Source organism: Leopardus geoffroyi, chromosome B1, assembly GCF_018350155.1.
Source record: "Leopardus geoffroyi isolate Oge1 chromosome B1, O.geoffroyi_Oge1_pat1.0, whole genome shotgun sequence".
NCBI lineage: Eukaryota > Metazoa > Chordata > Mammalia > Carnivora > Felidae > Leopardus > Leopardus geoffroyi.
In genome coordinates, this window is record NC_059327.1 from 164,804,548 (window position 1) to 164,829,605 (window position 25,058).

At 41.4% G+C, this 25,058-nt stretch overlaps 1 protein-coding gene across 2 annotated transcripts in view; it reads right to left on the reverse strand.

The window, feature by feature from the left end:
- Nucleotides 1-11,505, reverse strand: part of SLAIN2 (SLAIN motif family member 2) — a 73,950-nt gene extending 62,445 nt beyond the window's left edge. For both annotated transcript variants that reach the window (XM_045474140.1, XM_045474139.1), the window contains exon 1: nucleotides 10,175-11,505. In XM_045474140.1, coding sequence (XP_045330096.1) covers nucleotides 10,175-10,563 — 389 coding nt within the window. In that variant the 5' untranslated portion in view covers nucleotides 10,564-11,505. The remainder of the gene's footprint in view (nucleotides 1-10,174) is intronic.
- Nucleotides 11,506-25,058: the final 13,553 nt, after the last annotated feature.

Sequence of the window (25,058 nt, forward strand, 5' to 3'; positions counted from 1 at the left end):
ACTCTTCACTCTATTTTTCTACATGTTTGAAATTTTCCAAAATAAAAAGTTGTTTTTTTAAAGTTCAATGCAAAGACAGGCAAATCTGAAACTAAAATAATAAAACAAGCAATGAGGAGGAAGAGGACAATGATGAAAACTAACATTTATTTAAGTCGTCCCAGGAACTGTTCTTCACATTTTACATACATTACATTAAATTCTATATGGTTGCTATAATAATTATCTCTATTTTGGAAAAAATTAAGAGGTTCATGCACAAAGAGTAAGTGACTTGCTCAAGGTCCCACAGCTAAGAAGACAGGGAGCAGGGATTTCAACTCAGGCTATCTAGTTTGAGTCATAACTCTTAGCTACTATGTCATCTGACTCCGAAGAGCTCCAAAGGCCAATTCAGCACTAGAATAATGAGTATAAAAAGAGGTTCTTATATAAAGAAATTAAAAATGTATACAGACCTCAAGCTATTAAAGACAAATGATCAAAAGACAGAGTGGGGAGGACATGTAATACCCCAAACTAAATAACAGTATAAATCTATTAAAAATAACATAAAAATATAGACAATCACAACTGGGTAAGGATTGAAAATTTTTAAATACAGAGTCAGACTGAGTTCCAATCCTATCTCTCAGCCATATACTTGAGTGACTATAATTTAAGTTTTAATTTCCCAATCTTTAAAATGGGGGCTAATAATAATAGTCAGACCATATTGGATTATTAGGAAAGATAAAATATAAGGTGCTTAACATAGTATCTGTCACATGTTAATGCAATAAATAACTGTTAGCTATAATTAAAAATAAAAGAGCAAGGGGCACCTGGATGGCTCAGGTGGCTAGGTGTCCAACTCTTGATTTCCGCCCAGGTCATGATCTCATGGTTTGTGGGATTGAGCCCTGCATCTGGCTCTGCGCTGATGGAGCCTGCTCATAAGCTCGGGATTCTCTCTCTCTTCTCTCTCTGCCCCTCCCATCCCATTTGCATACACACGCATGTATGCGTGCTCTCTTGCTCTCAAAATAAATAAACATTTTTAAAAAGAGCAACAAAAGTCACATTGAAGGGGGCGCCTGGGTGGCTCAGATGGTTAAGCGTCTGACCCTTCATTTTGGCTCAGGTCATGATCTCATGGTTTGTGAAGTCAAGCTCCACGTGGGTCTCTGTGCTGACAGCATGGAAACCGCCTGGGATTCTCTCTCCCCCTCCCCTGCTCACTCTCGAAATAAATAAACAACTTAAAAAATCACATTGAAAATGTCCACTTTCACCTCCTGTATCCAACATTACACTGGATGTTCTAGTCAGGGCAATTAAGCAAGAATACAAACAGTACTCAGATTGGAAAAGAGGTAGTGAAGTTATCTCTATTAGCAGATGACGTGATCTTATATATAAAAAATCCTAAGAAATACACACACACACACACACACACACACACACACACACAATTACAGCTAATAAATTACTTCAGCAAGCTGCAGAATACAATGCCATCAATAAAAATAAATAAATCAATGATATTTCTATACGGTAGCAATGAACAATCCAAAAATGAAATGAAGAAAAACAATTCCATCTACAATGGCATCAAGAAGAATAAAATAACTAGGAATAAAATAGGATAAATGCAAGACCTATAACCTGAAAATTACAAAACATAAGTTGAAAGAAATTAAAGACCTAAGTGAGTGGAAAGACATCCAATGCCCATGGATTGAAAGAATAAACACTGTTAAAATCTCAAAACAGATTAATCTACACACTGTTCTACAAATTCATCTATAGACTCAATATAATCCCTGTCAAAATTGCAGCTGTTTTTTGAAATTTATAAGTTGATCCTAAAGTTCATATGGAAATACAGGAGACCCTGAATAGCCAAAACAATCTTGAAAAGGAACAAAATTGTAAGGCTCACACTTTCCAACTTCAAAACTTATTAAAAAGCTACAGTAATCACTACTGTCTGGTACTGGCATAAGGACAAAGACCAATAGAACTGAGAGTTCAGAAATAAATCCATGCATTTATGGACAACTGATTTCGACAATATAATGGGGACAGGAAAGTCTTCAAACAGTACAATGACAAAGAAAGAATGAAGTTGGATCCCTACCTCCCACTATTTAAAAACTCAAAATGGATCAAAGCAAATGTTGGCAAGGAAGCAGAAAAACTGGAATCCTTTTGTTATGCTCATCAGAATGTAAAATGGTGCAGCTACTATGGAAAACAGTATAGTGGCTCCTCAAAAAATTAAACACAGAATTACCATTTGATCCAGCAATTCCACTTCTGGGTATACACCCAAAAGAAGCGAAAGCAAGGACTTGAGCAGATATTTGTGCACTCATGTTCATAGCAGGGTTATTCACAATAGCCAAGAGGTGGAGGCGATCCAAAAGTCCATCGAGAGGTGAATGGATAAAGAAAATATGGTACATACAATAGAATATTATTCAGTCTTTAAAAAAAGGAAATTAAGTCACATGCTACAACATGAATGAAACTTGAGGACATGATTCAATTTATGAGGCATCTAAACTCATAGAAACAAAGATGGTGGTTGCCAGGAGCTGGGGGAGGTAAGGAGTTTTTGTTCTGTGGGTGTAGTTTCAGTCATGTAGGATGGAAGAATTCTGTGGATCTGTTGCACAACTATGTGAATGTGGTTGACAATAATGAACTAGATGCCTGGAAATTGTTTGAAGGCTGACTTTTATGGTTTTGTTTTGGTTTTTGTCCCCCAAAATAGCATATACGTAAACTCCATATTTAAATATGAAAATAATCACACAAGCTCAGGTTTGGGATAGAAAGATTTAAGTATTGTTTTCTTTTGCCCATTGGGGATTATAAGATTAAATAGAGCTTTAGAGACATGTTCCCTCCCCCAAAGGAAGAAAATTCTGAGGCATTCTACAACAAATGAATCTTGAAGACATTGTGGTAAGTGAAATAAAACAGTCACAAAAGCACAAATATTGTATGATTCCACATGTATTAGTTACAAAGAATAGTCAAATTCATTGAGAAAGAAAGAAGGGTTGTCAGGGGCTGGGGAGGGAAGGGGAGTTACTGTTTAATTAGTATTTAATTCCACTTTGGGAAGACAAAAAGTTCTAGAGATGGATGGTGGTGATGGTTGCACAACAATACAAATGTACTTAATGTCACTGAACTATACACTTAAAAATACTTAACATGGTAAGTTTGATATTATGTATATTTTACCACAATTTTAAAAATGGATTAAAGACCTAAGTGTAAGAGGTAAAATTTTAGGAAAAATCTTGTAATCTTGGATTAGGCACAGTTTTGACATGACATCAAAAGCACAAGCAACAAAAGAATAAATAAGACTTCACAACATTAAAAACTTTATCCTTCAAAGGACTCCATCAAGAAAGTAAAAAAAAACAACAACATAGAATGAAAGAAAATATTTGCAAATCATGTATCTCATGAAGGATTAGTATCCAGTATATTTAAAGAATTCTTACAACGTAATATAAAAACAGGTCACCCAATTAGAAAATGGGTAAATGGTTTGAATAGACATCTCCAAAGACAGCCAAATGGCCAATAAATAGATGAAAAGATGCTCAATGCCATTAGTCATTAGAGAAACGCAAATCAGAACCACAATGAGATACTAGTAGAATGGCTATATAACAAAAAAGACAGACAGACAGACAATAACAAGTGTTGGAGAGAATGTGGCAAAATTGGAACTCTTGTGTACTGATGATGGAAATGTAAAATGGTACAGCCATGGAAAACAGTCTGGCAGTTACTCAAAAAGTTAAACTTGGAGTTACCATTTGACCTCGTAATTCTACTCCTAGGTATATACTCAAGAAAAAATGAAAACATGTCCATATAAAAATTTGGTCAAGGGCACCTGGATGGCTCAGTCGGTTAAGCTTCCAACTTTGGCTCAGGTCATGATCTTGCAGTTTGTGGGTTCGAGCCCCATGTCGGGCTCTGTGCTGTCAGCTCAGAGCCCGGACCCGCTTCAGAGTCTGTGTCTCTCTCTCATCCCTCCCCTGCTTGCTCTCTCCCTCCCCCTCTCTGAAAAATTAAAAAAAAACTGGTCACATCAACACTTTTCATAAATACCAAAAAGTGGAAACAACTCAAATTCTCATCAACTGATGAATGGATAAACAACATGTGGTAATATTATTCAGACATAAAAAGGAATGGAAAAAAAAAGGGAAATGTTCTTATACATGTTACAACATGAACCTTGAAAACATGTTAAATGAAAGAAACCAGAAGCAAACTGCTACATATTACAGAATTTCATTTATATGAAATGACCAGAACAGAAAATCCCACAGACACAGAAAGTATGTAAGTGGAGCTGGGTTGAGGGGGATATGGGAAGTGACTGATCATGGGTTTGGAGAGTTTTTTTTGTTTTTGTTTTGTTTTTTTAGGGGAGGAAGGTACTAATGAAAATGTTCTGGAATTAGAGAGTGGTGGCAGCTGCACAACTTTGTGAATATACTAAAAAAGTCACTAAATTACACACTTTATAAGGGAAAGTTTTATTGTATGTGAATTATAGTCAACAAATACTTATGGAGAATAAAAAGTATATCGAGAACATTAATATTAAAAAAGAGATAGCCTATAATACAAGAGCAAAATATGCAACGCTACTACATGACAAAGAGTGGGCAGAAAGATTCTTCTTTACTTCTGTTTTTCTGCCAATACTTGGTTCAAATGCACAATCTGAATAAACATTCTTCAAAGGAAACTGAATTTTCAAATGAGGCAGGGTGGTAGACAGTAAGTCAGAGTGTAAGCCAGAATGTAGCTTGAAAAAGGTTTAGGCCTACCCCTCTAAATAATGTAAAAGAACTGAAATTCTGTCATTGAATTATTACTGATTCAAAATATATCAATCTAAAATAACATGTCAGAGTGTCTGAATGGCTCAGTTAAGCATCTGACTCTTGATTTCAGCTCTGGTCATGATCTCATGATAGAGTCCCACACTGGGTTCTGCGCTGTCAGCACAGTCCTGCTTAAGATTCTCTCTCTCTCTCTGCTCCTCCTGCATACCCATGCACTTGCACTCTCACTTTCAGTCTCTGTCTCAAAAGACGTACAAGTTAAAAAATAAAAAAGTGGGGTGGGGGGGCAGTGCCTGGGTGGCTCAGTAGGTTAAGCGTCTGACTTTGGCTCGGGTCACGATCTCGTGGTTCATGGCTGTGAGCCCCGCATTGGGCTCCATGCTGATGGTGCAGAGGCTGCTTGAGATTCTCTCTCTCTCTCTCTCTCTCTCTCTCTCTCTCTCCTCTCTTTTCTCTTTTCTCTTCTCTCTCTCTGTCCCTCCCCAACTTGTACTCTCTGTCTCAAAATAAATAAATAAACTTTAAAAATAAGTAAAAATAAAAATAAAATGACATGTCAGGGAAAACAAAAATAACATGTCAGGGTCAAAGTGTGGATAAGAGGAAATATGATAATTTCTAAAGAGAAAAATAAGTAGGTCTAGAAATTCCAGACTGGGGTGCTTGGGTGGCTCAGTCGGTTAGGCATCCAACTTTGGCCCAGGTCATGATCTCATGGCTCATGGGCTCAAGGCCCATGTCGGGCTCTGTGCTGACAGCTCAGAGCCTGAAGCCTGCTTTGGGTTCTGTGTCTCCATCTCTACCTCTGCCCCTCCTCTGCTCGAGCTCTGTCTCTCTCTCAAAAATAAACATTAAAAGTTAAAAAAAAAAAAAAAAAAGAAATTCCAGGCCAAACTAATTCCTTGCAAAATTTAAAACTGAATTAAACAAAATGTTTGTGAAGTTAGAAAAGGAAAAAGCCAGAGGATTCACCACGGACAATTCAAACCAAATAAAATGTAATTTCTATTTTCATATGTTTACTTCAGTGCAGGTAAGAACCCTGTAGGCATAGTATAACTTAATTACAGCAAGCAATTTGGCAAAATGTTTCATGATATCCATACAAAATGGCGTATGGGCTTGATAATAACAAGTGACACTAACAGTTATCGAACAACCACAATGTGTGTTGATTAATGGACTGATGTTAATCTGAAGGGATTCTAGCTGAGCTGCACTTTTCAGAGCCCTTTATTCTGTCATTTTAACATTTTTATCAACAACTTGAGGACCACGTAGATATGCCTACCAAATATGAAAATGACAAAAAAAATAGTAATAAATGCCTAAATCAAGATTAACGAAATGAAATATAAAAGCCTAATTTAAATATAAAAGCCTAATGTATACACACACACACACACACACACACACACACGCAAATACCAAAAAAAAAAAAAAAAAAAAAAAATCATTACACAAAAACAGGGTTAGGGAGATTTAGTTTAACCACTTGTATATAAAAGATACTGAGTGCAATCGACACTACTGGCTCATATTAACCATAAATAACAGAAACCAAAACTGTTAATGAAATATTTGGTTTCAAAACAATAGCATTTAGCTCAAGCAAGGTGTATCCACCACACTGTCTGGTCAGATATCGTCTAAAATACTGAGTACAGGGGAGCCTAGCTGGCTCAGTCAGTAGAGCATGTGACTTTTGAGCTCAGGGTTGTGAGTTCAAGCCCCACATCGGGTGTAGAGAGTACTTTAAAAATTAAAATCTTCAAATAAAATAAAATGCTGAGTACAACTCTGAGTAACATGTTTAATGACAATGAGCAACTAGAATTCATTAAGAGAAAAATGATCATGGTTGAAGGATCAGAGAATGATATTACCTTAGGAATAATAAAATAAATTGGGATTGTTTTGCTCCACAGAAGAGAGGAGAATGCTCAGAGTGTGTGGTGGGTAGAAGAGGTCAGCCAGATCATGATAGCGGTCTTCAAATATTTTAAGGGGCCATTCATGTGGAAAAGGTATTATACTTAGAAAATGCAAAATACAATGGGAACAGCATAGGCTTTGATGTCATAAAGTCCTGGATTCAAATCCCAACTCCAACATTAAAACTGTGTGTTATTTGATGCTTAGAAAAACCACATTTCCTTACCTAGAAAATGATACTTACCTCACAAATGGATGAAAATTAAATGTAAAAATGTTTTTAAGCTACCTGGCATAGCCTGATACACTGATGTACAATGATGTTAGTTCCCTTCTCTAGACTTCTCCAATCTGTTCTAGAACAGTGCTTTCCAAACTGAGAAACAACCCATTAATTCATTAATTAATGGGTCACAAAATCAGCTTAATGGGTTGTAACTAGCATTTTCCCCTAAAGAAACAGAATAGAATAGAAAATATTAGAGTTTGCCACAAAACTACAGTTCTGTGAAACTTTTGTTTCAATTGTTCATATATACATGTACTAGTCTATGATATAAAATGTTTTTCTTTATCATGAAGGTGGGTCCAAAAAAAAAAAAAAAAAATGTCTCTGAAAGTCACTGCTCTGAAGCACTGTTTTCTAATTGTGTTCCTTGGGAGCTCAAAAAACACTTACCACTTGGAAATGTACTATATTCAATATACATCAGTGTATCAAACAAGTCCAATATTAAAGAAGCCTCTTTTTGTTAAACTTTCTTCCCCCACATATATTTAACCTTAGACCCACCATTATTTTTTCACACAGTATCTATTAACACTTTCATAAGTAGCATTTTATGAAGGAGAAAAAACATTCCTCTAGATGGAAAAGAAGGCACAATGGGTATAAGTTACAGAAAGTAGATTTCCAGTTTGCTAAGAAAAGACTCTCGATTCTTTGAATCTTCCTCCCCCTGCCACTAACACCTACCCCCTTACCACTTATACTCCAAAAACATACTCTAAAGCACTTTAAGTACAACTTATAAAACTTTCAGTTCACACAAATCTTTTCAGAAAAAGGATAGGATCAAGATACGTTGCCAGGATTAAAGCAGTAAGGAACTATCTGGTCGAAAGAAAAGTCTGCCATAGTATTTAAGATGTCTTGCTTTACCTGAACAAAGTCTGTGCTCAGAAAGCAAAGTAGCAGAGTACGTATTCAGCTTCTCCAAGAGGAGTCAATGTTCTAATAATACATAATCTAAAATGGGCTCATGAGTGCAGCTAACCCCCATTATTAAGAGCATCATTATCATCACTTGGAAGAGGCAAGTGAGGATAGATGATTCTGGATTCTTTTAAAGTGTACACACACCCAGAATTCCTTTGGGAGGGCGTGATCTCACACTAATATGAAAAACTGTCACTGGGGCGCCTGGGTGGCGCAGTCGGTTAAGCGTCTGACTTCAGCCAGGTCACAATCTCGCGGTCCGTGAGTTCGAGCCCCGCGTCGGGCTCTGGGCTGATGGCTCAGAGCCTGGAGCCTGTTTCTGATTCTGTGTCTCCCTCTCTCTCTGCCCCTCCCCCGTTCATGCTCTGTCTCTCTCTGTCCCAAAAATAAATAAACGTTGAAAAAAAATTTTTTTTTTAAAAAAAAAAGAAAAACTGTCACTGTCACTACCATAATCAGTTCTAATAATATTTGGTATTACTTGGAAATAAAATAATGGCTTGATATCACATATTCAAGAGTTTCCCTGTAATTCAAACCTTCCTAATTGGGAGTTACAAATATCTGACTCTGCTCTAGCAGTTGTCAGAGCATAAAAGGCCCTTCCCACTCTTTCCCCACCCCAGGCTCCAAAGTTTTCGTCAACTACTTTGAACCGTTATTTTTTCGCAGTTTCTGAGCATTCTCAGTATTTTTGCTCCTCTCGTTTTGTTTTGTTTTGTTTTTTTGCAACTCACTGTTTATCTCCTAGTTTATTCAGCTGCATAAAACTTGGCTCCCACCAAGACTGTAACTGCCTTAAATGAACAGGCATCAACATATTAATCTTCAGACTTTCCCACAAATCCTTAAGAGCTCACTGAATACTTTGTGACTTAAATAACTAGGCTCAAGAGTAATAGTTTTGGAGAGTTTACTGTATGCCAGACCCAGTGCTAAAAGTATACCCGGATTAGCTCATGTAATCTTCACCACTCCGCAGAAATAAGCACTATTCTTTTCTCCATCAAACAGAGGAAGAAAGTGAGGCTCAGACTTAACTTGCCCAAGGTCATACAGCTAGTGTGGCAGAGCCAGGGCCTGAATCCAAGCAAAGCTCTTAACTAAGTAACTGTAAAGTTGCACCCCTGCAATATCAGAGTCCATGAAGAATTTCCACTTCACTGAGTTACAAGTTTCAATTTCAACCGAGTTGAGACATTGTAGCTACACATCAAAACTTTAAATTAAGAAAAGAATTTCTTATAGACATCTTTATGAGGTTGCAATAAAAAATGAGGGAGAACGCCTCCGATGTCCTTTCTACTTATGTGATATTATGGTGTGGGTCACAATCCTACCAAGAAGTGGCTTGTGAGAATACAGCTTTGGTTTAGATTTTTAAATAGGGCTCCTTTTCTCTGCTCCGAGGATGACATGGAAAATTAAGGAGGGATGTGGTAACTGTCACCTCCCAGCTCCGAAAACTGCCAGCCCCAATTCTGGTTTAAAAAATAAGAGCCGGGCTCTTGTTCCACCCCTTGACTTTCCACACAAAGCAGTACCATCCTCTGCCCTCTTCACACAAAGCAAGCTTTACCCCACTACCCAAAGGGGAGTGCTGATTCACATGGTCTCCCCGTCGCCGCCAGAAACGTACCCATCTCCCAGCGGTCCGAAACACTGACCACCGCGCTTAGACCGCTTCGGTCTGCCCTCCCCACCCCCACCCCGCGTCCGGCGATACCTCATCGACCAGACCCCTCCCCGACATCCAAAATGCTCAGGCCACCCTCCGAAAGCCAGTATTTCACACAAAGCGAGATCCCTGCCTTACAAAGCGGTTTCCCACCCCCGACTCCTCCCACGGCGAGCAGCCCCCTTCCCGGGCCGTGCCAAACCACAGACCCCGCAACGGGGTCCAGAACCCAGAGAGTGCACAAGCCAGGGGGACAACCAGCTACAAATCTGTTCCTCCAGCACGCCTCGAATCCCCCCAACTCCAGTCGGCCTCTCCGCAGCCAAAGCAAGCCAAGCACGAGTCCCCGTCCGAGAGCGGATCCCGCTACACAAAGCGAGGTGTCTCACCAGCGCTACCCGCGGGAGACGCTCTCCGCCCCCGGGCCCGTCCCCGCCCAGCCCCGGCCAGGCGGCCCGCGCTCACCAGCTCTCCTCCTCCTCCTCCCAGCCTGACAGGCGCTCCAGCTCCTCGGGCCGCAGCGGCTCCACCTCGTCCAGCAAGCCGCCCTCGCCCGCGGCCAGCAAGGAGGTGGCGTCCCGCAGCTCCTCGCTACTCGTCCGCCTCGGGCCCGACCCGACCCCGCTGCCCGACTTGGCGTTGAGGCCCAAGGGGAAGCCCCGAGGGGACGCCGTGCCGGAGGAGGGAGTGGACGCGCCGGCCCGAACCGGGCTGCCGGGCCCGAGGGAGCCGACGCCCTGCACGGCCCCCGAGCGGCTCCTCAGCTGTTCGTTCTGCTTCTCCAGCTTCTTCACCAGCTCCTGCAGCTTCCGCACCTCCTGGTCCGCATTCACGTTGGAGTTAACGTCCTCCATCCCGGCCCCGCCGCCTGTGCCGCCTGCCGCCCGCTCAGACTCAGCGCCGGGGAAAGAGGCGTCGCCGCCGCCGCCGCTCACTCTAGCCGAGGCGCCGGCATACAGCAGGGCCAGGCCCCACCGCCAGGGTCCCCCCAGCTCCGGTTCCGAAGCGCCGCTGGCCCCAGCCGAGCCGCCTCATCTGCGCCGGCTCCAGGATTGGGGGAGGCGGCGCCAATATCCGGCCTCGGCCGCCATCTTCCCTCCGTCCCTCCGCCCCCCGCAGCCCGGCCCCGTCGGTGACCTCAGAGCGTCGGGGGTGGACGCGGCCGCCGGCGAGCGCTGAGAGGACCGCGCGCCGAGCTCGCGGAGGGGCGGGGCCGTGGGCGAAGCCGGTGGGCGGGGCCTCGGCCGGAAGGGGCGTGGCGGGCGTCGGTGGAGGTGGGAAGCCGCCGGGCTGGCTGGGGAAAGCGATTCCGGCGGCAGGCGGGGCCTTGGAGGAGAGATAAGCTGGCCGAGGCCAAGGACTTGACTGCGGGAGGAGCTAAGATCGCAAACTCTCAACTCGCACTCAGCTGCGCCTGTTGGTCTTGGATGGGGAGTGTGGTGTGCTCCCCACCCCCAAACACTGGCGTGTGGAACCAGCGCCCGAATGTGACCTGTGTCCTGGCTGGCTCTCTGGTGGGCGCTTGGCCGGGCCCCTTGGACAGAGAGTTTATTTTGTCTGTTTGTTCAGCAAATATTTATTTGATGCCTGCTTGAAATAGGAGATTGTCAGGGCTGGCAGGAGCCTCAGGGTCCATCGGTGACCTGTTTCTTCCTCTGAAAATGAGAAAACAGAATCCCAAATCATTGAGACGTCTAAGATCAAAATAATAACTACAAGTTGCTGAATGCATACTATGGCCCAGACACTGTACTAAGCAATTTAAAGGCATCTTATCCATTAAAAGTTCTCCCGACTTAAAAGTTTATTGCACACTGGTTTGGAAGCGGGGATATAAAACCGCCCCCTCCTCCCCTTTGTCTATTAATTGACGCCTAATCTGCTTTTTGGATCGTTTCTTGGGAAAAACTTTGCCATAGTGTGTCTTGACTTTATATTTTTTAAAAGTGTATTTTTTTAAGTTTATTTATTTTTGATAGAGAGAGGGCTGGGGAGGGGTAGAGAGACAATCCCAAGCAGGATCTGAGTTGTCAGCATAGAGCCAGATGCGGAACTTGAACTCACGAAATGGGAAATCCGAATCTGAGCCAAAATCAAGAGTCCAGCACATAACCGACCGAGCCACCCAGGTGCCCCTAACGAGTGTATTAAAAGAACGTGATAAACATGTTGACATATAGCGATGAATGCTGAGAGATGTAAGAATGTAAATTTTTTTCAGTGACGCCCATTTATAATGTGTACTAGTAACAGCGAAACAAACCAAAACCCAGTTAAATACTTTCTTTTGATCGCATTATTTTTCAGATGTCAGCTGTGTACTTGGCTTCTGTTTGCAGCTTTCCTCTAATTGCCTCCTCCACCCCTAACTACTAATGATCCAGCCCTATTCCACCTGGGTGTGGACTAATATGCCAGGGCTTACTTGTATCTTTCCGCCTCTCTGTGCTGTATTTTCCTTGCCTAGAATATTCTACCTGCCAAGTCTGATTCCCTTTCTTAAAATCCATGCTCACCTACCCAGGAAAACTTTTCCTGACAGTTCCACAAATACCTAGTTGTTCTCTAGCATCACCTGATCAATAGTTTTCAACAGGTGTTCACACTCTTAAGTTTTTTTCTTCTTTTTTGTTGGTTTTGGCTATATACCTGATGACAAGGAACTATTTATTTGTGTTTTTCATGTCCACTGTCTGACACAGTGGTTTGTTGAAATATCTGGTTTGTTGAAAGTTGAGAAGAATGTAAATTCTGACAGATCAAGGACTAGAGAGATGTTGATTCATAGCAAGAAAAGCAATTCAAAGTTTGCTGACTACCTATAAATATGTATTTTCATAGGTCTGTATACCTGGTCAAAGGGTGTCTTTGGTAACACAATAACTGTGAACTAATATACATTATCTGTATGATGCATGTTTGAGTACCAAAGCTATCTCTGACGCGTCTGAACTAGTTGCCGGAGAGTTCAACATCATGACTGCTTCACATATAGCACTTTTCACTTGCATTTAACAGTTTGTGAAATAGATTCCAAAGAGCCAAGTTCTGTAATGAGAACACTTCACACACATTTCTCGAAAAGAATAGTTCGTATGACATTGTGAAGTTACATGCTAGTATTTCACGGAGGCAACAAGAGGTGGGTGTGATATGGAGCAATGAATGGAGAATCAGAAGGCCCGATGGCTGATTCGAGCTATACCACGAATGTGATGCTTGACCTTAATCTCTGATCCTGAAGCAAGTCATACTGGCTCTGTATGTTCAAAATACTTCCTCGCACCGCCGCTGGTAATACTGTAGTTCAAGTGGCCATCTTGTCTCGCCTAGCTTACTGTGGTACTCTCTTAATGGGCTATACCCCTTTGCTGTTTACAATCTATGATGCACACAGCAACCAGATGATCCTTTGTTTGGTCAGATCGGGTCAACATACTTAAAATATGAAGTCCTTTTCTTAGCTGTGAGACTGAATACTTGGCAACTTGTGCAAGTATCTCATTGACTACGAACCACTCTTCCCCTCTATCACTCCACTGTAGCCACGCTGGTCTTTTCATTTTCTTTAAACATGCCAAGCACGTACCTTGCTGTACCTTCTATCTAGGATCCATTCTTTTTTCACCTTGTCACATTACTCTCTCCATTCAGGTCTCAGCTCAAATATCACCCCCTAAGTTCACTATCCTCATTATTACGGCCCTCATAAAATAGTATCCCTATCATTCCCCACCTTTGCCTTTGACACATCATCTATTTCTTTCTTTGTTTATTGCCGATCTCTCCCCAGTAGAATATGAACTATGTGAAAACAGCATTCACTGCAGTATTCCTGGTGCCTAGAACGGTGCCTACTATATGGTAGGTGTTCAATAAATGAATGGAGATGGATTTAGGTTAAGTGAAGTCTCCTAACAGAATTTCAGATAAATGTGTTTGTTATATCTGCGATCATTAAAATGGAAATTCCTGATAATGTTGAATGGTTTTTTATTTTTTTTTAATTTTTTTTTTTACATTTATTTATTTTTGAGACAGAGAGAGACAGAGCATGAACAGGGGAGGGGCAGAGAGAGAGGGAGACACAGAATCTGAAACAGGCTGCAGGCTCTGAGCTGTCAGCACAGAGCCTGACGCGGGGCTCGAACTCACGGACTGTGAGATCATGACCTGAGCCGAAGTCGGCCGCTTAATCGACCAAGCCACCCAGGCGCCCCGAATGGTTTTTTAAAAATTATATATTTCTCTTCCAAAAGAGCAACATGTCACACTATGTATGTCATCCTCAAAACTAGGTCATTCCCCACCTCCTGAGTGCCAACAGCCCTTAAGAACTGCTGAGGAGAGAAAGTCTCAGGTTCTCACTTAGAAGTATGAGGACAAGAATATTGCCATTGTATCCTAAATGTTGCAAGGATTCTTCTCTTTCGGGTTAACTCTAATACTGTCTTCTCTGATGACTCAGAAGTGTTAGAGCATGTTTTTTAAAAGTCCCTCTAAAAGTGACTCTCTTATGGAGATAGGAGAAGTAGAGCTGGTAGGTGTCTGCCGTATGCCTCACGGTTACCTCAACTAGCTTTGCAGATGTTGTCTTTTATGATAAGCTTGCTTTGTTCCCGGATGAAGGAGTTGCTCCTTTCCTTAGCAGGTGTGGCCCTTTCCGGAACTTGCTCCTACTTGCCTGCTAGCTCCTGCCGAAACTCCTGACAAAGTGAAAAATATTACAAACCACTATAAGTACTTAGAATGAAAAACTATTACTCCGTAGCTTAAAGGTATTCAGCAGTCCTAAAATCCTAAATCAAGATATGTATGCGCGCGTGTGTGTGTGTCCCTGAGCACATGCCCAAAAGTAGTTTAGAAATTGCAAGGCACTTAGAGAAATATTTGCATTTGTTTAAAAGATGCTCAAATTTTTCGAAGAAACCTTTACTATCCAGCACACCCATTTTATCCTCACACGTACCTGCTTGGCTAGTCATTCCCCATGTATCCTCTCTCACTTAGTCTTCACTAGCATCTTTCTCCCAGATGTACCTTCTCTGGTCTCTTCTTCACTATCTTGGCACGTGCAAATTTAAGAAGGAAGCTCGGGAACTCCAAAAGCTGGCTATATAAGAGATTCTGAATTAAAATCCTCAGGCAAAAAGAACAGAAGCCCAAGATTTGAACCTAGAATTTTTCTAGTCCCCACTGATCAGATCTTACCATTATGGGATGCCTCAAAAGCGGCCATAATGGTAGGCATCCCTTCCTTCCAGAGGTCCTCTAGTCAGAGGGTGGCCCCCTATCATATGGTTGGGGGCATGTATTATATTGATGCAGGGGTGGGGAGGTTAATGATCAGGGCAGATATGAACATGTTCTTAAACTCTCAAGAGCCTGCTATCTTAGCCCCAAATGAAACAATACCTTATCTCTCACCCTTTTTTGTGGTAGCAAGCGAGGAGATAAGATTGCTAAATAACATTTATTACATCCTCTCTAAGTAGTATATCAGCAGGACAGCATAGTTAGAAAACGGGGATTTGAACTACTAAATATCTGTGATCTAGAAAACCTACCATTCAAGGATAGGAGAAAACTGATTGAGAATCATCCAAATCTCCAAGTCGATAATATAATCTGATCTAGGATCTAAAATAGATTATTCTGAGTACTGACTTAGAGATGTTATGGAGACAGTGGACTATGAATAACGGTTTGTCTTAAAGTAAATTAAGCTGTCATTGAGATATATATATATATATATAGATAGATAGATAGATAGATATATGCATACTCTTCTACTAAGAAGTTGTAGAGAATTCCATTCCTGAGTCTTTGTGATACTCCTGGAATATTACACAGACGGAAAGACATCATCAACCATTCAATTTGTCCAAGTATGTCTAGAAGGTTACTTTCTTATTTATCATCAATGATATGTAAACACAGTTGTATGTACCCTGGAATATTAATTCTGTAAATATCCAGGTCTTTCTGAATTGGCCCAATAATAATAATAGCTAACAATCATCGACCACTTTTAAGATATGTAGTAATTCACTTAAAACTCACAATAGTCCTTTGAGGTAGCTGTTATTAGTATCCATTTTAAGGATACTAGTTTTAAGGATACTAGTTCCAGAATAAGGAAACTTGAGACAGAGAGGCTAAATAATTTCCGAAGGCCCATGACCAGGGAGTAGTAGAGTTGGATTTGAACTCAGGTAGACTGACTTTACAATCTCCAATAGTCCATGACCAAGTGGGTTCTCCATGCTTTCCTTATAAAAGTATTGATATCTCAATCAGCTACTTGGGTGGGCGGGGGGAGTGAGATTTGGGGGCAAGGGTTATTGCTTTTATGGTAACCAATGACTCAATACTCTTGCTCTAAGAGCAAGTTTTCCAACTTTGAAGTCTCAGCACATCTGGGACATAACACATTGAAACAATCTGTTCCTTAGAGAGGGAGGCAATTCCTCTATGTCTTGCTCAAAAGACTTCCTTGTAGGCCATTTACTTGGACGGTACTCCAGGGACTTGAGAAGTAGATGCAGGAGTCCTCAAGACCCCCTAGTCAGCAGTTCGCTGAGATGAAGCTTCAGCATATGGGCTTCTCATTGACAAAGCTGGTAGTCCATCATGTAGGGGTTTTATGGGGAAGTAGTTAGTAGGGGGAGGCTCCTACCCAGGGCAGTACACGTAAATCAACAAAACATGAAGATTTAAGGGAATTTAGTGGCAAGAGTCCGAGGTCTATAAATGAGAGAAGGAAAATTTGAACAGGTCCTGAAACAGATACCCAAAAGAAAAAGTACAGAACCAGGGTAAAAGAGAAGAGCAAGGAGCAGTGGTCTCAACAGTAGATAAGCAAGTGATTCTTGGCAAATGCTGAAACTAACCGGTTTCAAGCAGTTGCCTTTCTGTGGCCTTCGTAGCAAGTTATGTGGGAGAAACAGTTGCATTTAAAGGGCCAGTGATGCTGTTGTCTGGCAGAACTGTGAGTGTCTAGCCTTGGGACAAACTGGTAACCAGATATGCTGGACTAGGGCCCAATCTGCGAAGCTCCCTGATGCACAAGAGTCCACCATTGTGTCTGTGTGTAAACAGATTCCATCTCCCCAAAGGTCCTGGAAACCAGATACCCCTCATGTCACATCTGCGCTCTGGTCGAGAGAAAGGAGGGCAGGCTGTTGGGCAGAGCAGGGAAGAGATGAGTAGTAGGGCATGGCACAGGTGGTGCTCCTGTTATCAGCGGGGACGGTCGACTTCAGATGGGGCACCTGTACACAATGTGGAGGCTCACAGTTGGAACAGAGCTGCTCCGGATGTTGGCGTGCTTGTCCACTAGCATTGCTGGAAGGCTTGTTTCTCTTTTCGAACGACACCATGCTCCCGAATTGCTTGTTTTCGTGGCCCAGGTCAGTCAGTCGGGAGATGCGGCCAGGTATTCAGGCAACTTTCAGTCACACGTAGCGATCAGTTAGCAGTGCTGCTTAAGCATCCTCTATGTCTTGGACCCAAAGTGTGATGTGGCATCGTTTACAGACAGCTCTGGGAAAAACTACCAACATTTTGCTGTGCGCTGGCAGCCGGGCAGATAGCTCCTGGTGTTTACTGGGATCATCCTGGCAGGGTGAGGGTATGTATACTGTAGGATAGTCTGACTGTTTTCAAAGATGGGATTGCAGGCTGCCTGGAAGGCAATGAATTTCTCCAATCTCTCCGATAGGCAGGATAAATGAGACGCCTTTCTACTTCTCCACCTTAGATGCATTCAGAGCTACATCATAATGTTGCACAAGGCACCCTCCAAGTGTGGGCACCGCCTATGAGAGCACGAGCAGAAAAAAACAACTCCTCCTACACTTCGTCAACAGGCTAAGAAAGGCCACCACCTTCACACAGAACCTGATGTGCTCACTGAACACAATAATGTAGTTTCCAGATCTTCCATATGACTATAGCAATGGGCTTGACTCTGGAGCCTTAGATGTGGGCAAGAGCATTCAATCGTCCCTTTCAGGGCCAGCCTAACAGTGGCACCAGCCAGGATTAGTACCATGAACAGAGAATATGGGTAGGAGAATATGTGAAAGGATCCAAAACGAAGCGTGAGAGGGCTCCAGGCATATTTTTATTCGGTCAGTCTAGTTTAAAGGCATAAAGTTCAGACAGTCCTTTTTCTAACCTCCAAATGGCAGATATCACTTCTTTTTTTAATATTTTCTTATAATTCTTACATCCAACTCTTTAGTTCATCTGAGATTTATTCTAGTGTGTTATGTGAGGCATGACTCTAAATGGGCATGTTTATATAGGGCCCTATCATGTACTGGGTTAACATTTATTCATCTGGTTGTTGTTACTAGTTCAAGGTACACTATTTGGGGCCAGAGATGATAAAGATCCTCAGGAATGTGCTCCTTGTTCTGCTGCGGCTTATCATCTGTTTGAGGAGATGAGATGTACACATAGGTAACTGTATATACAAAGCAGCATGGGAAAGTGCCATGTGATCCATACAGAAAAGAGAATCCAAGGGCTTTTTTGTATTTTTTCCTCTGGTTCTTTTTTCCTATGACTTTTTTTTTTTTTTTTTTGAGAGAGTATTAGGAGAATAGAAATATATTCCTTCTGCCTGGGATAATAAGATTTTTCCCAGAAGGAGTGTGATTTAAGATGGGCCTTCAGGGATAGGCAGTTCTCTTAATCTTGATTTGTTGGTTTCAAGGAAGAGAAACCACTTGAATCATCTCAATAAAAAGAGGGAGTTATCCGCTCTCTCACTTCAAAGAATGGATACCAAAAGTGAACCGGCAAACGTATGAACAGATCTATGCACAAGGCTATTTACTACACCATTATTTGTAATAGCAAAAGATTGAGAGCAACCCAAATGTTATCAGAATGGTAACAGTTGAAAAAATTATAATACATCCACACAATGGAGAATTATGTCTCAATAAAAAGAGGGAGATCTCCCTCTCTCCAGGATAACTGATGCAGAACCGTGCTTAGTGTAAGAAGCAGGGAAGAATGTAAAATATATACATATATGCTTTTATCTGTAAAAAGAAACAGTACAATTGGGACACCTGTGTGGATTAGTCAGTTAAGCATCTGACTTTGGCTCAGGTCATGATCTCACAGTTCATGAGTTCGAGCCCTGCATCGGGCTCTGTGCCCACAGCTCAGAGCCTGGAGCCTGCTTCAGATTCTGTGTCTCTCCCTCTCTCTGCCTCTCCCCCACTCACACTCTGTCTGTCTCTGTCTCTCTCAAAAATAAAGATTCAAAACAAAACAAAACAAAAAAGTTATTAAAAGGTAGTATGATAACATCTGATGATAGGTAACAGAATGTGACAAGACCACTTGAGGACTAGAACTACAAAGCAAGGAACCAATGCAATGTCCTCCATTTCCATTAGTGATTTATTCATTTATTTATTCCGCATATTTACTGAGCACTTACCACGTACCAGGAACTAGGCACAGAAATTGGGCATATAGCGAAGAACCAAACAGGGAAAAAAGACCTGACCTCACGGAGCTTACATTTTAGTGATGAATGACAGACAGTAAACACATAAGTACAATGTAGAGTATGCCTTATGATGATGGTGCTATGGAGAAAAATGAATCAGGGAGAGGATTAGGGGTGCGGGTGGGGTTGGGATCGTAATTTTAAATAGAGTGGTCAAGCAAAGTGCCACTGAGAAGATGACTTTTGAGCAAAGTTCTGAAGGAGGTGAGAGAGCAAGACATGCAGGTGACTAGGGAAGAACATACCAAGCAGAACAGGAAGTGCAAAGGCTCTGAGGCAATAATGTGCTGGCTTCAAAGGAGAACAAGGTCTGTGTGGCTAAACTGGAGTGAGTGAAGGAGCGAATCATGGGAGCTAAAGTCAGAGAGATGAAGGAAAGATGCTGCAGGACCTAGTAGGTAATTATAAAGACTGACTTTTACTGTAAAATGAGAGGAAGAGGGGAGATTTTGAGCCAAAAAGTGATGTGACCCGACTTATGTTTTAATAAGATCCTTCTCTTCTCTGCTTCTTGCACGTTTGCCAGTTTCTCATTCCCCTGATTCTGTCTCAAAACTTCTGCTTACTCATGGCTTCTGTGTTCCCTTCATCACATCAGCTTCCATGTGGTTTGGTGTTGTAACAACTGTTGACATTTCAGTTCATGTGCCCAACTGTGACCTAATCACTCAGTCTCTCAGTGTCCCAATTCCAGATTCTTGGGTGACATAATGTTAGACTCACATATGATTTAGGCTAACTAATATTAGTCCACTGTGGTAGAACAAGCTGAGGCCAGCTCTCAGAGGCGAACGGGATCTTGCAACATTTCCAAGAAGGGATTAGGCACAGAGAGGTAAATAGGCTAGCACATCAACTTCATCAGGTAACTGAAATACTTTCGGTTCTCGGTACATAAGTAACAGTCAATAAATCCAGCTTATTTAGCAAAAACAAACAAACAGACAAACAAAACCTATAATCACATCATACTGATGTAGTGTTCAGTTACCCCGTCAGGGTGGTAGTAATAACAGATGACTTTATAATACTGTATACTAAAACAGCTTCTAAAACTATTTATGGTAAGGAGCAGTTTTCTTATTTTATTTTCAAATGGTAGGAGAATGATACTTTTTTTTTTTTTTTTTTAGCTTGAGAGATTTTTTTTTTTAATTTTTTTTTTTCAACGTTTATTTATTTTTGGGACAGAGAGAGACAGAGCATGAATGGGGGAGGGGCAGAGAGAGAGGGAGACACAGAATCAGAAACAGGCTCCAGGCTCTGAGCCATCAGCCCAGAGCCCGACGCGGGGCTCGAACTCAGGGACCGCGAGATCGTGACCTGGCTGAAGTCGGACGCTTAACCGACTGCGCCACCCAGGCGCCCCGAGAGATTTTTTTTTTAATTTATTTTCAAATTAGTTAACATACAATGTATGTAAATATTGGCTCCAGGAGTAGAACCCAGTGATTCGTCTCTCACATATGACACCCAGTGCTCATCCTGAAAAGCGCCCTCTTTAATGCCCCTCACCCATTTAACCCATCGCCCACTCTGCCCTCCCCCCCAGCAACCCTCAATTTGTTCTCTGTATTGGAGTCTCTTATGCTTTGCCTCCCTCTGTGTTTACTTACTTTTCCTTCCCTTCTGTAGGAGAATGATGCTTTTGTAAAATATAAGAAAAACGAATTCTAAAAAAATTAAATTTAAAAAGATACACAGAATTAAAGCCTAATGTTTTATCGTTAGATTCAACACACAGAAAATTACTGTCAAGTTGCCGCATAAGTTTCTAAAGGCTTAGTCTCCATTTCTGTACTGACCATGCACTAGTCACAAACAGCCCCACACTTTAAATAGCACACTCATTTATTTAATTAGTATCTAAATTTTGCAATCACCAAAGCAGGTGAATGGCATTTCACATTCTGAATGAACATGGTAAAGAATCCAGTTATGTTGTTGTTCTTACTGTCCTCATTCATTAAATAAGTTGGTGTCCTGCAGGTAGTTTCTAATGAATCCTTGTTGACTGAAATATTACCCTAGTTTAAGGACATTTCTCGTCATGTGAAAGACAATGTAAATTTGTTATATTTAGATTTGCTATTTTGGATTAGCTCTAGTCCTAAATATGCCTAAAGTAGATATGATTTTCTCTTGCATTAGAAATGGAAGAGGCAAGGGGACGAAGGAGTTACCTTTCTTAAATCTCAGAGACAGAAAGAGAAAGTGTTCACACTGAATTAGAGGGAAGGCTGTTTCTAATCTTTCATAAAGATTTAAAAGCCTGATTGTGTAGTTGACTTGAGGACTATCTTAATTTAGTAAATGCGTATTTACATTTCATTGCTATGCTAAGTTATCTATACTGTGAGTTAAACTGATTTAAACCCAGTTTTTTATGGTTTCATCATCTAAGACAGATGTACCAACCAGTGTAAGTGAAGAACTAATAAAATCATAGTTATATACAAACTACCACTCTTCGATCATTGAACAGAGAGAAATCATAGAATAAGATTATTCTGGTAGCAGCAAGCCTTGACTATTGGTTCATTTCCCAAAGTTATATGACTTTCTTTACCCAAGAATTCTGGGTAACCAGAATTTTAAATTCATATACACATATAATTTAAAAGTATCTGAAATGGTTAGGGGGAATTAAATGGGAACACTTATCTCCCTTAGTATTGCCTTCGATTTATTTTAAAGATAGTTATAAATGTTTGAAGTTTTGCTTTTATTCATACAATATCAAAATAGGTCACATTCCCTTAAGCAGGAAAAACATGAAACAATACCCACCTTGACCCTTTGACACAATCTGCTCTTTAAATAACAAAACAGAAAATTAAAAAAAGAGAAACCATTTTTAAAGAATTATTTCAAATGCATCATTGCCAGGAGTTTAAATTGTTCTCCTCCATACCAATTGTTGTGAAAACACAATATTGTTTTCAAAATATTCACTGCCTGTTAGAAAAAGATACCAATGTTTTTTCTCAAGAAAAATAGATCTAATGATAGAGGTTTTGTAAGATATAAATTTGTAATATTCCCTAAATTCATTTGTAAAAAGTGTTACACTTATTCCCTTAACCATTCTAAAAGCTACCATATTCCAGAGATGTATATATTGAGGATTCCATCATTTTTTTCTGTCTACCTCATCCTATTCCTGTTCCCCCACCCACCTGATTGGTGGGAGACATTTCTCCATGGATCTCTTGCATTTCTTCATAACCTGTGAGTGAGGTACTGGCTGCCCTTGTTCTGGGATGATCTTTTCAAGAATGTTTACACAGCAAGCAGCCTTGGAATAGAGAGATAATGTGTCTCTCTGGAGCAAAGAGCAGGTTTGTTTACTATCCAACACGATAAAGATGTTGTCTCCCCAGAGCCAAGGTCAGGCATGCATACTGCCCATTATAAAAAATTTGGCTCCCCTAAGCCAGGGTTTTTCACCTGTTATACAACCTGCTGGGTATGTAAGCATCACTTGGCTCTCTTCATGTCCCACCCTGTAGGAATCAGAGCTTGGAACCAGTGCAAATGCTGATACTCTGGACAATATTGTTGGTATAAATGACACATTGTTCTTTCTCTCTAATGCAAGAACCTTGTGTCTTTTGCCAGAATCTATGAAACAGCGGCAGGCTAACTTGGTAATTTGCTAATAGGGGAAAATCTGTAGGTTTCCTACATTACCCCAGTGTCTGCTTTGAGTTCTTTCCTAAGACACATCGGTACCTTTGCCCTCCAGCTTCCCGCGAGAACCCTGTGTCTGCACAATAAATCTCCCTTTTATTTAGGCTTAAATGGGCTCCCATTCCTTATAATCAAAACAGTCCTGATCCAGCCAAGAAAATGTTTCTTTCTGAAACTGAACAATAGGAGGAAATATTCAAGTAGTTTTCTAAGTGGTTCCATTCAGCTAATCTTTGTTGAGTTGCTACAACATTCCACATAGTGTGCTGGATGCTGGGGCTACAATAGTAAGCAACGTATTGTTCATAGTTCCAATCCTCATAAGAGGCGCAGCCCAGATATAAGCAAGCTGACACAACATCATTACAAATTGTGAAAAGTGCTATAAAGAAAACAAAACGGGACAAAGGCAGAGAGTAAAAAGGGAGGCTAACTCACAGAGAGTCATTGGAGAAGGTGACTTTGAGAGAGCATTGGTAAGCTGAAATGTGGCAGATAAGAAGGCAGAAGATAGTACAAACTCAAGAAACAATAAGTGCCTTGAGATGGGAAAAGCTTAGGAAATGTGAAAATTGAGAGAAAAACAAATGCAAATAAGCACAACAAGTAAGAGGAGTATGCCGGTGGTACGGGGATGGTGGGGGGGGTGGGCAGCGGGATTTAGGCAGGAACCAGATTGTTCAGGGCCCAACCATCCAACAAAAGGAGCTTGGATTTATTCTGTGTACAATGGGAAACTATTGAAGAGTTTTAAGCCCCGGAGTGACAGGACCCACGTTAACATTACAAAAATGACTTTTACGGGGTGTCTGGCTGGCTCAGTCAGAAGAGCCTATGACTCTTGATCTCGGGGTCGTGGATTTGAGCTACACGTTGGGTGTAGAGATTATTTTTAAAAAAATAAGCTTTAAAAAAAAGAAAAGTGAGAGTTTTTGCTGTTGTGTGGAGGATAGTTGGAGGAAAGCGAAAATGGAAATGGAGAGGCCGGTTAAGAGGTGGGTACTTGGTTCAGGAGAGAAAAGATGGTGGCCAAGACCAGGTTGTGGCAGTGGAGATAGGGACAGTGGATCCTGTGTCCTGAAGAGGCTGTGACACTGGACGTGGGTGGGAGTGGCAACCTGGGAGGGTGGTGGGGTGGGGGGAGATGAGGGGCTCTAGAAATCAAAAGTGCCATTCAGGGCAATGTTTAGTTTGATATGTGTGTGAAGTACCTAAGGGTAGATATCAAGTTGGCTATTGAAGATGGGAGCCTTGAGTTAGATGTCAGATCCAAGTTATATTGGGGAACATCAATATGTACACACTATTTGGTTCCAGGGTCCTAAGCTTTGAGTTTATTCTCTTTTTCAGGCCGTGGTGCCCACCTTCCCCAATTCAGGGTACGCAGGAACTTCTGAATCTCTGGCAAACCAGAGAACATGGAGTATCGTCATCTCCAGATTTCTCTCTACTGAATGTGCTACCATTACTATTTTTTTTCTGCTAGGGCTGTTCCATGTTGGTAAGGGTCTTCCAACAAGGTGGCCTCTTTCCAGAGACTGTGACTGAAAGGAAGCTTTGCTTTCAGTCTCCACCTTTACCTACCTGGAAGGTTTCAACTGACATAGTTTAATGGGCTAGGTTTCAGGGTCCTTTTTCAGGTTTATATTCTACCACATTCATGTCTATAAACTGAAATTATATGCCCTCCCTCCTTCTTCAAGCATACCTGTTTCTTCCATAAAAGACTATTTTTTTAGGGGCACCTGGGTGGTGCAGTAGGTTAAGTGTCTGACTCTTGAGTTTGGCTGGGATTAAGATCTTACACTTGTGAGATGGAGTCCTGCATGGGGTTCTGCACAGAGTATACAGCTTGTTTGAGATTCTCTCTCTCTCTTTTTTTCCTCTGCCCCTCTCCCCTGCTCTCTGTCTTTAAAAAAAAAAAAAAAAACAAAAAAAAAAAAGGAAAAAAAAGAAAAGAGACTGTTGGGGTGCCTGGGTGGCTCAGTCAGTTACCTGACTCTTGATTTTGGCTCAGGTCATGATCTCATGGTTCATGAAATGAAGCCCTCCATAAGGCTCTCTGCTGACAGTGTGGACCTTGCTTGGGATTTTCTCTCTCTCCCTCTCTCTCTGTCC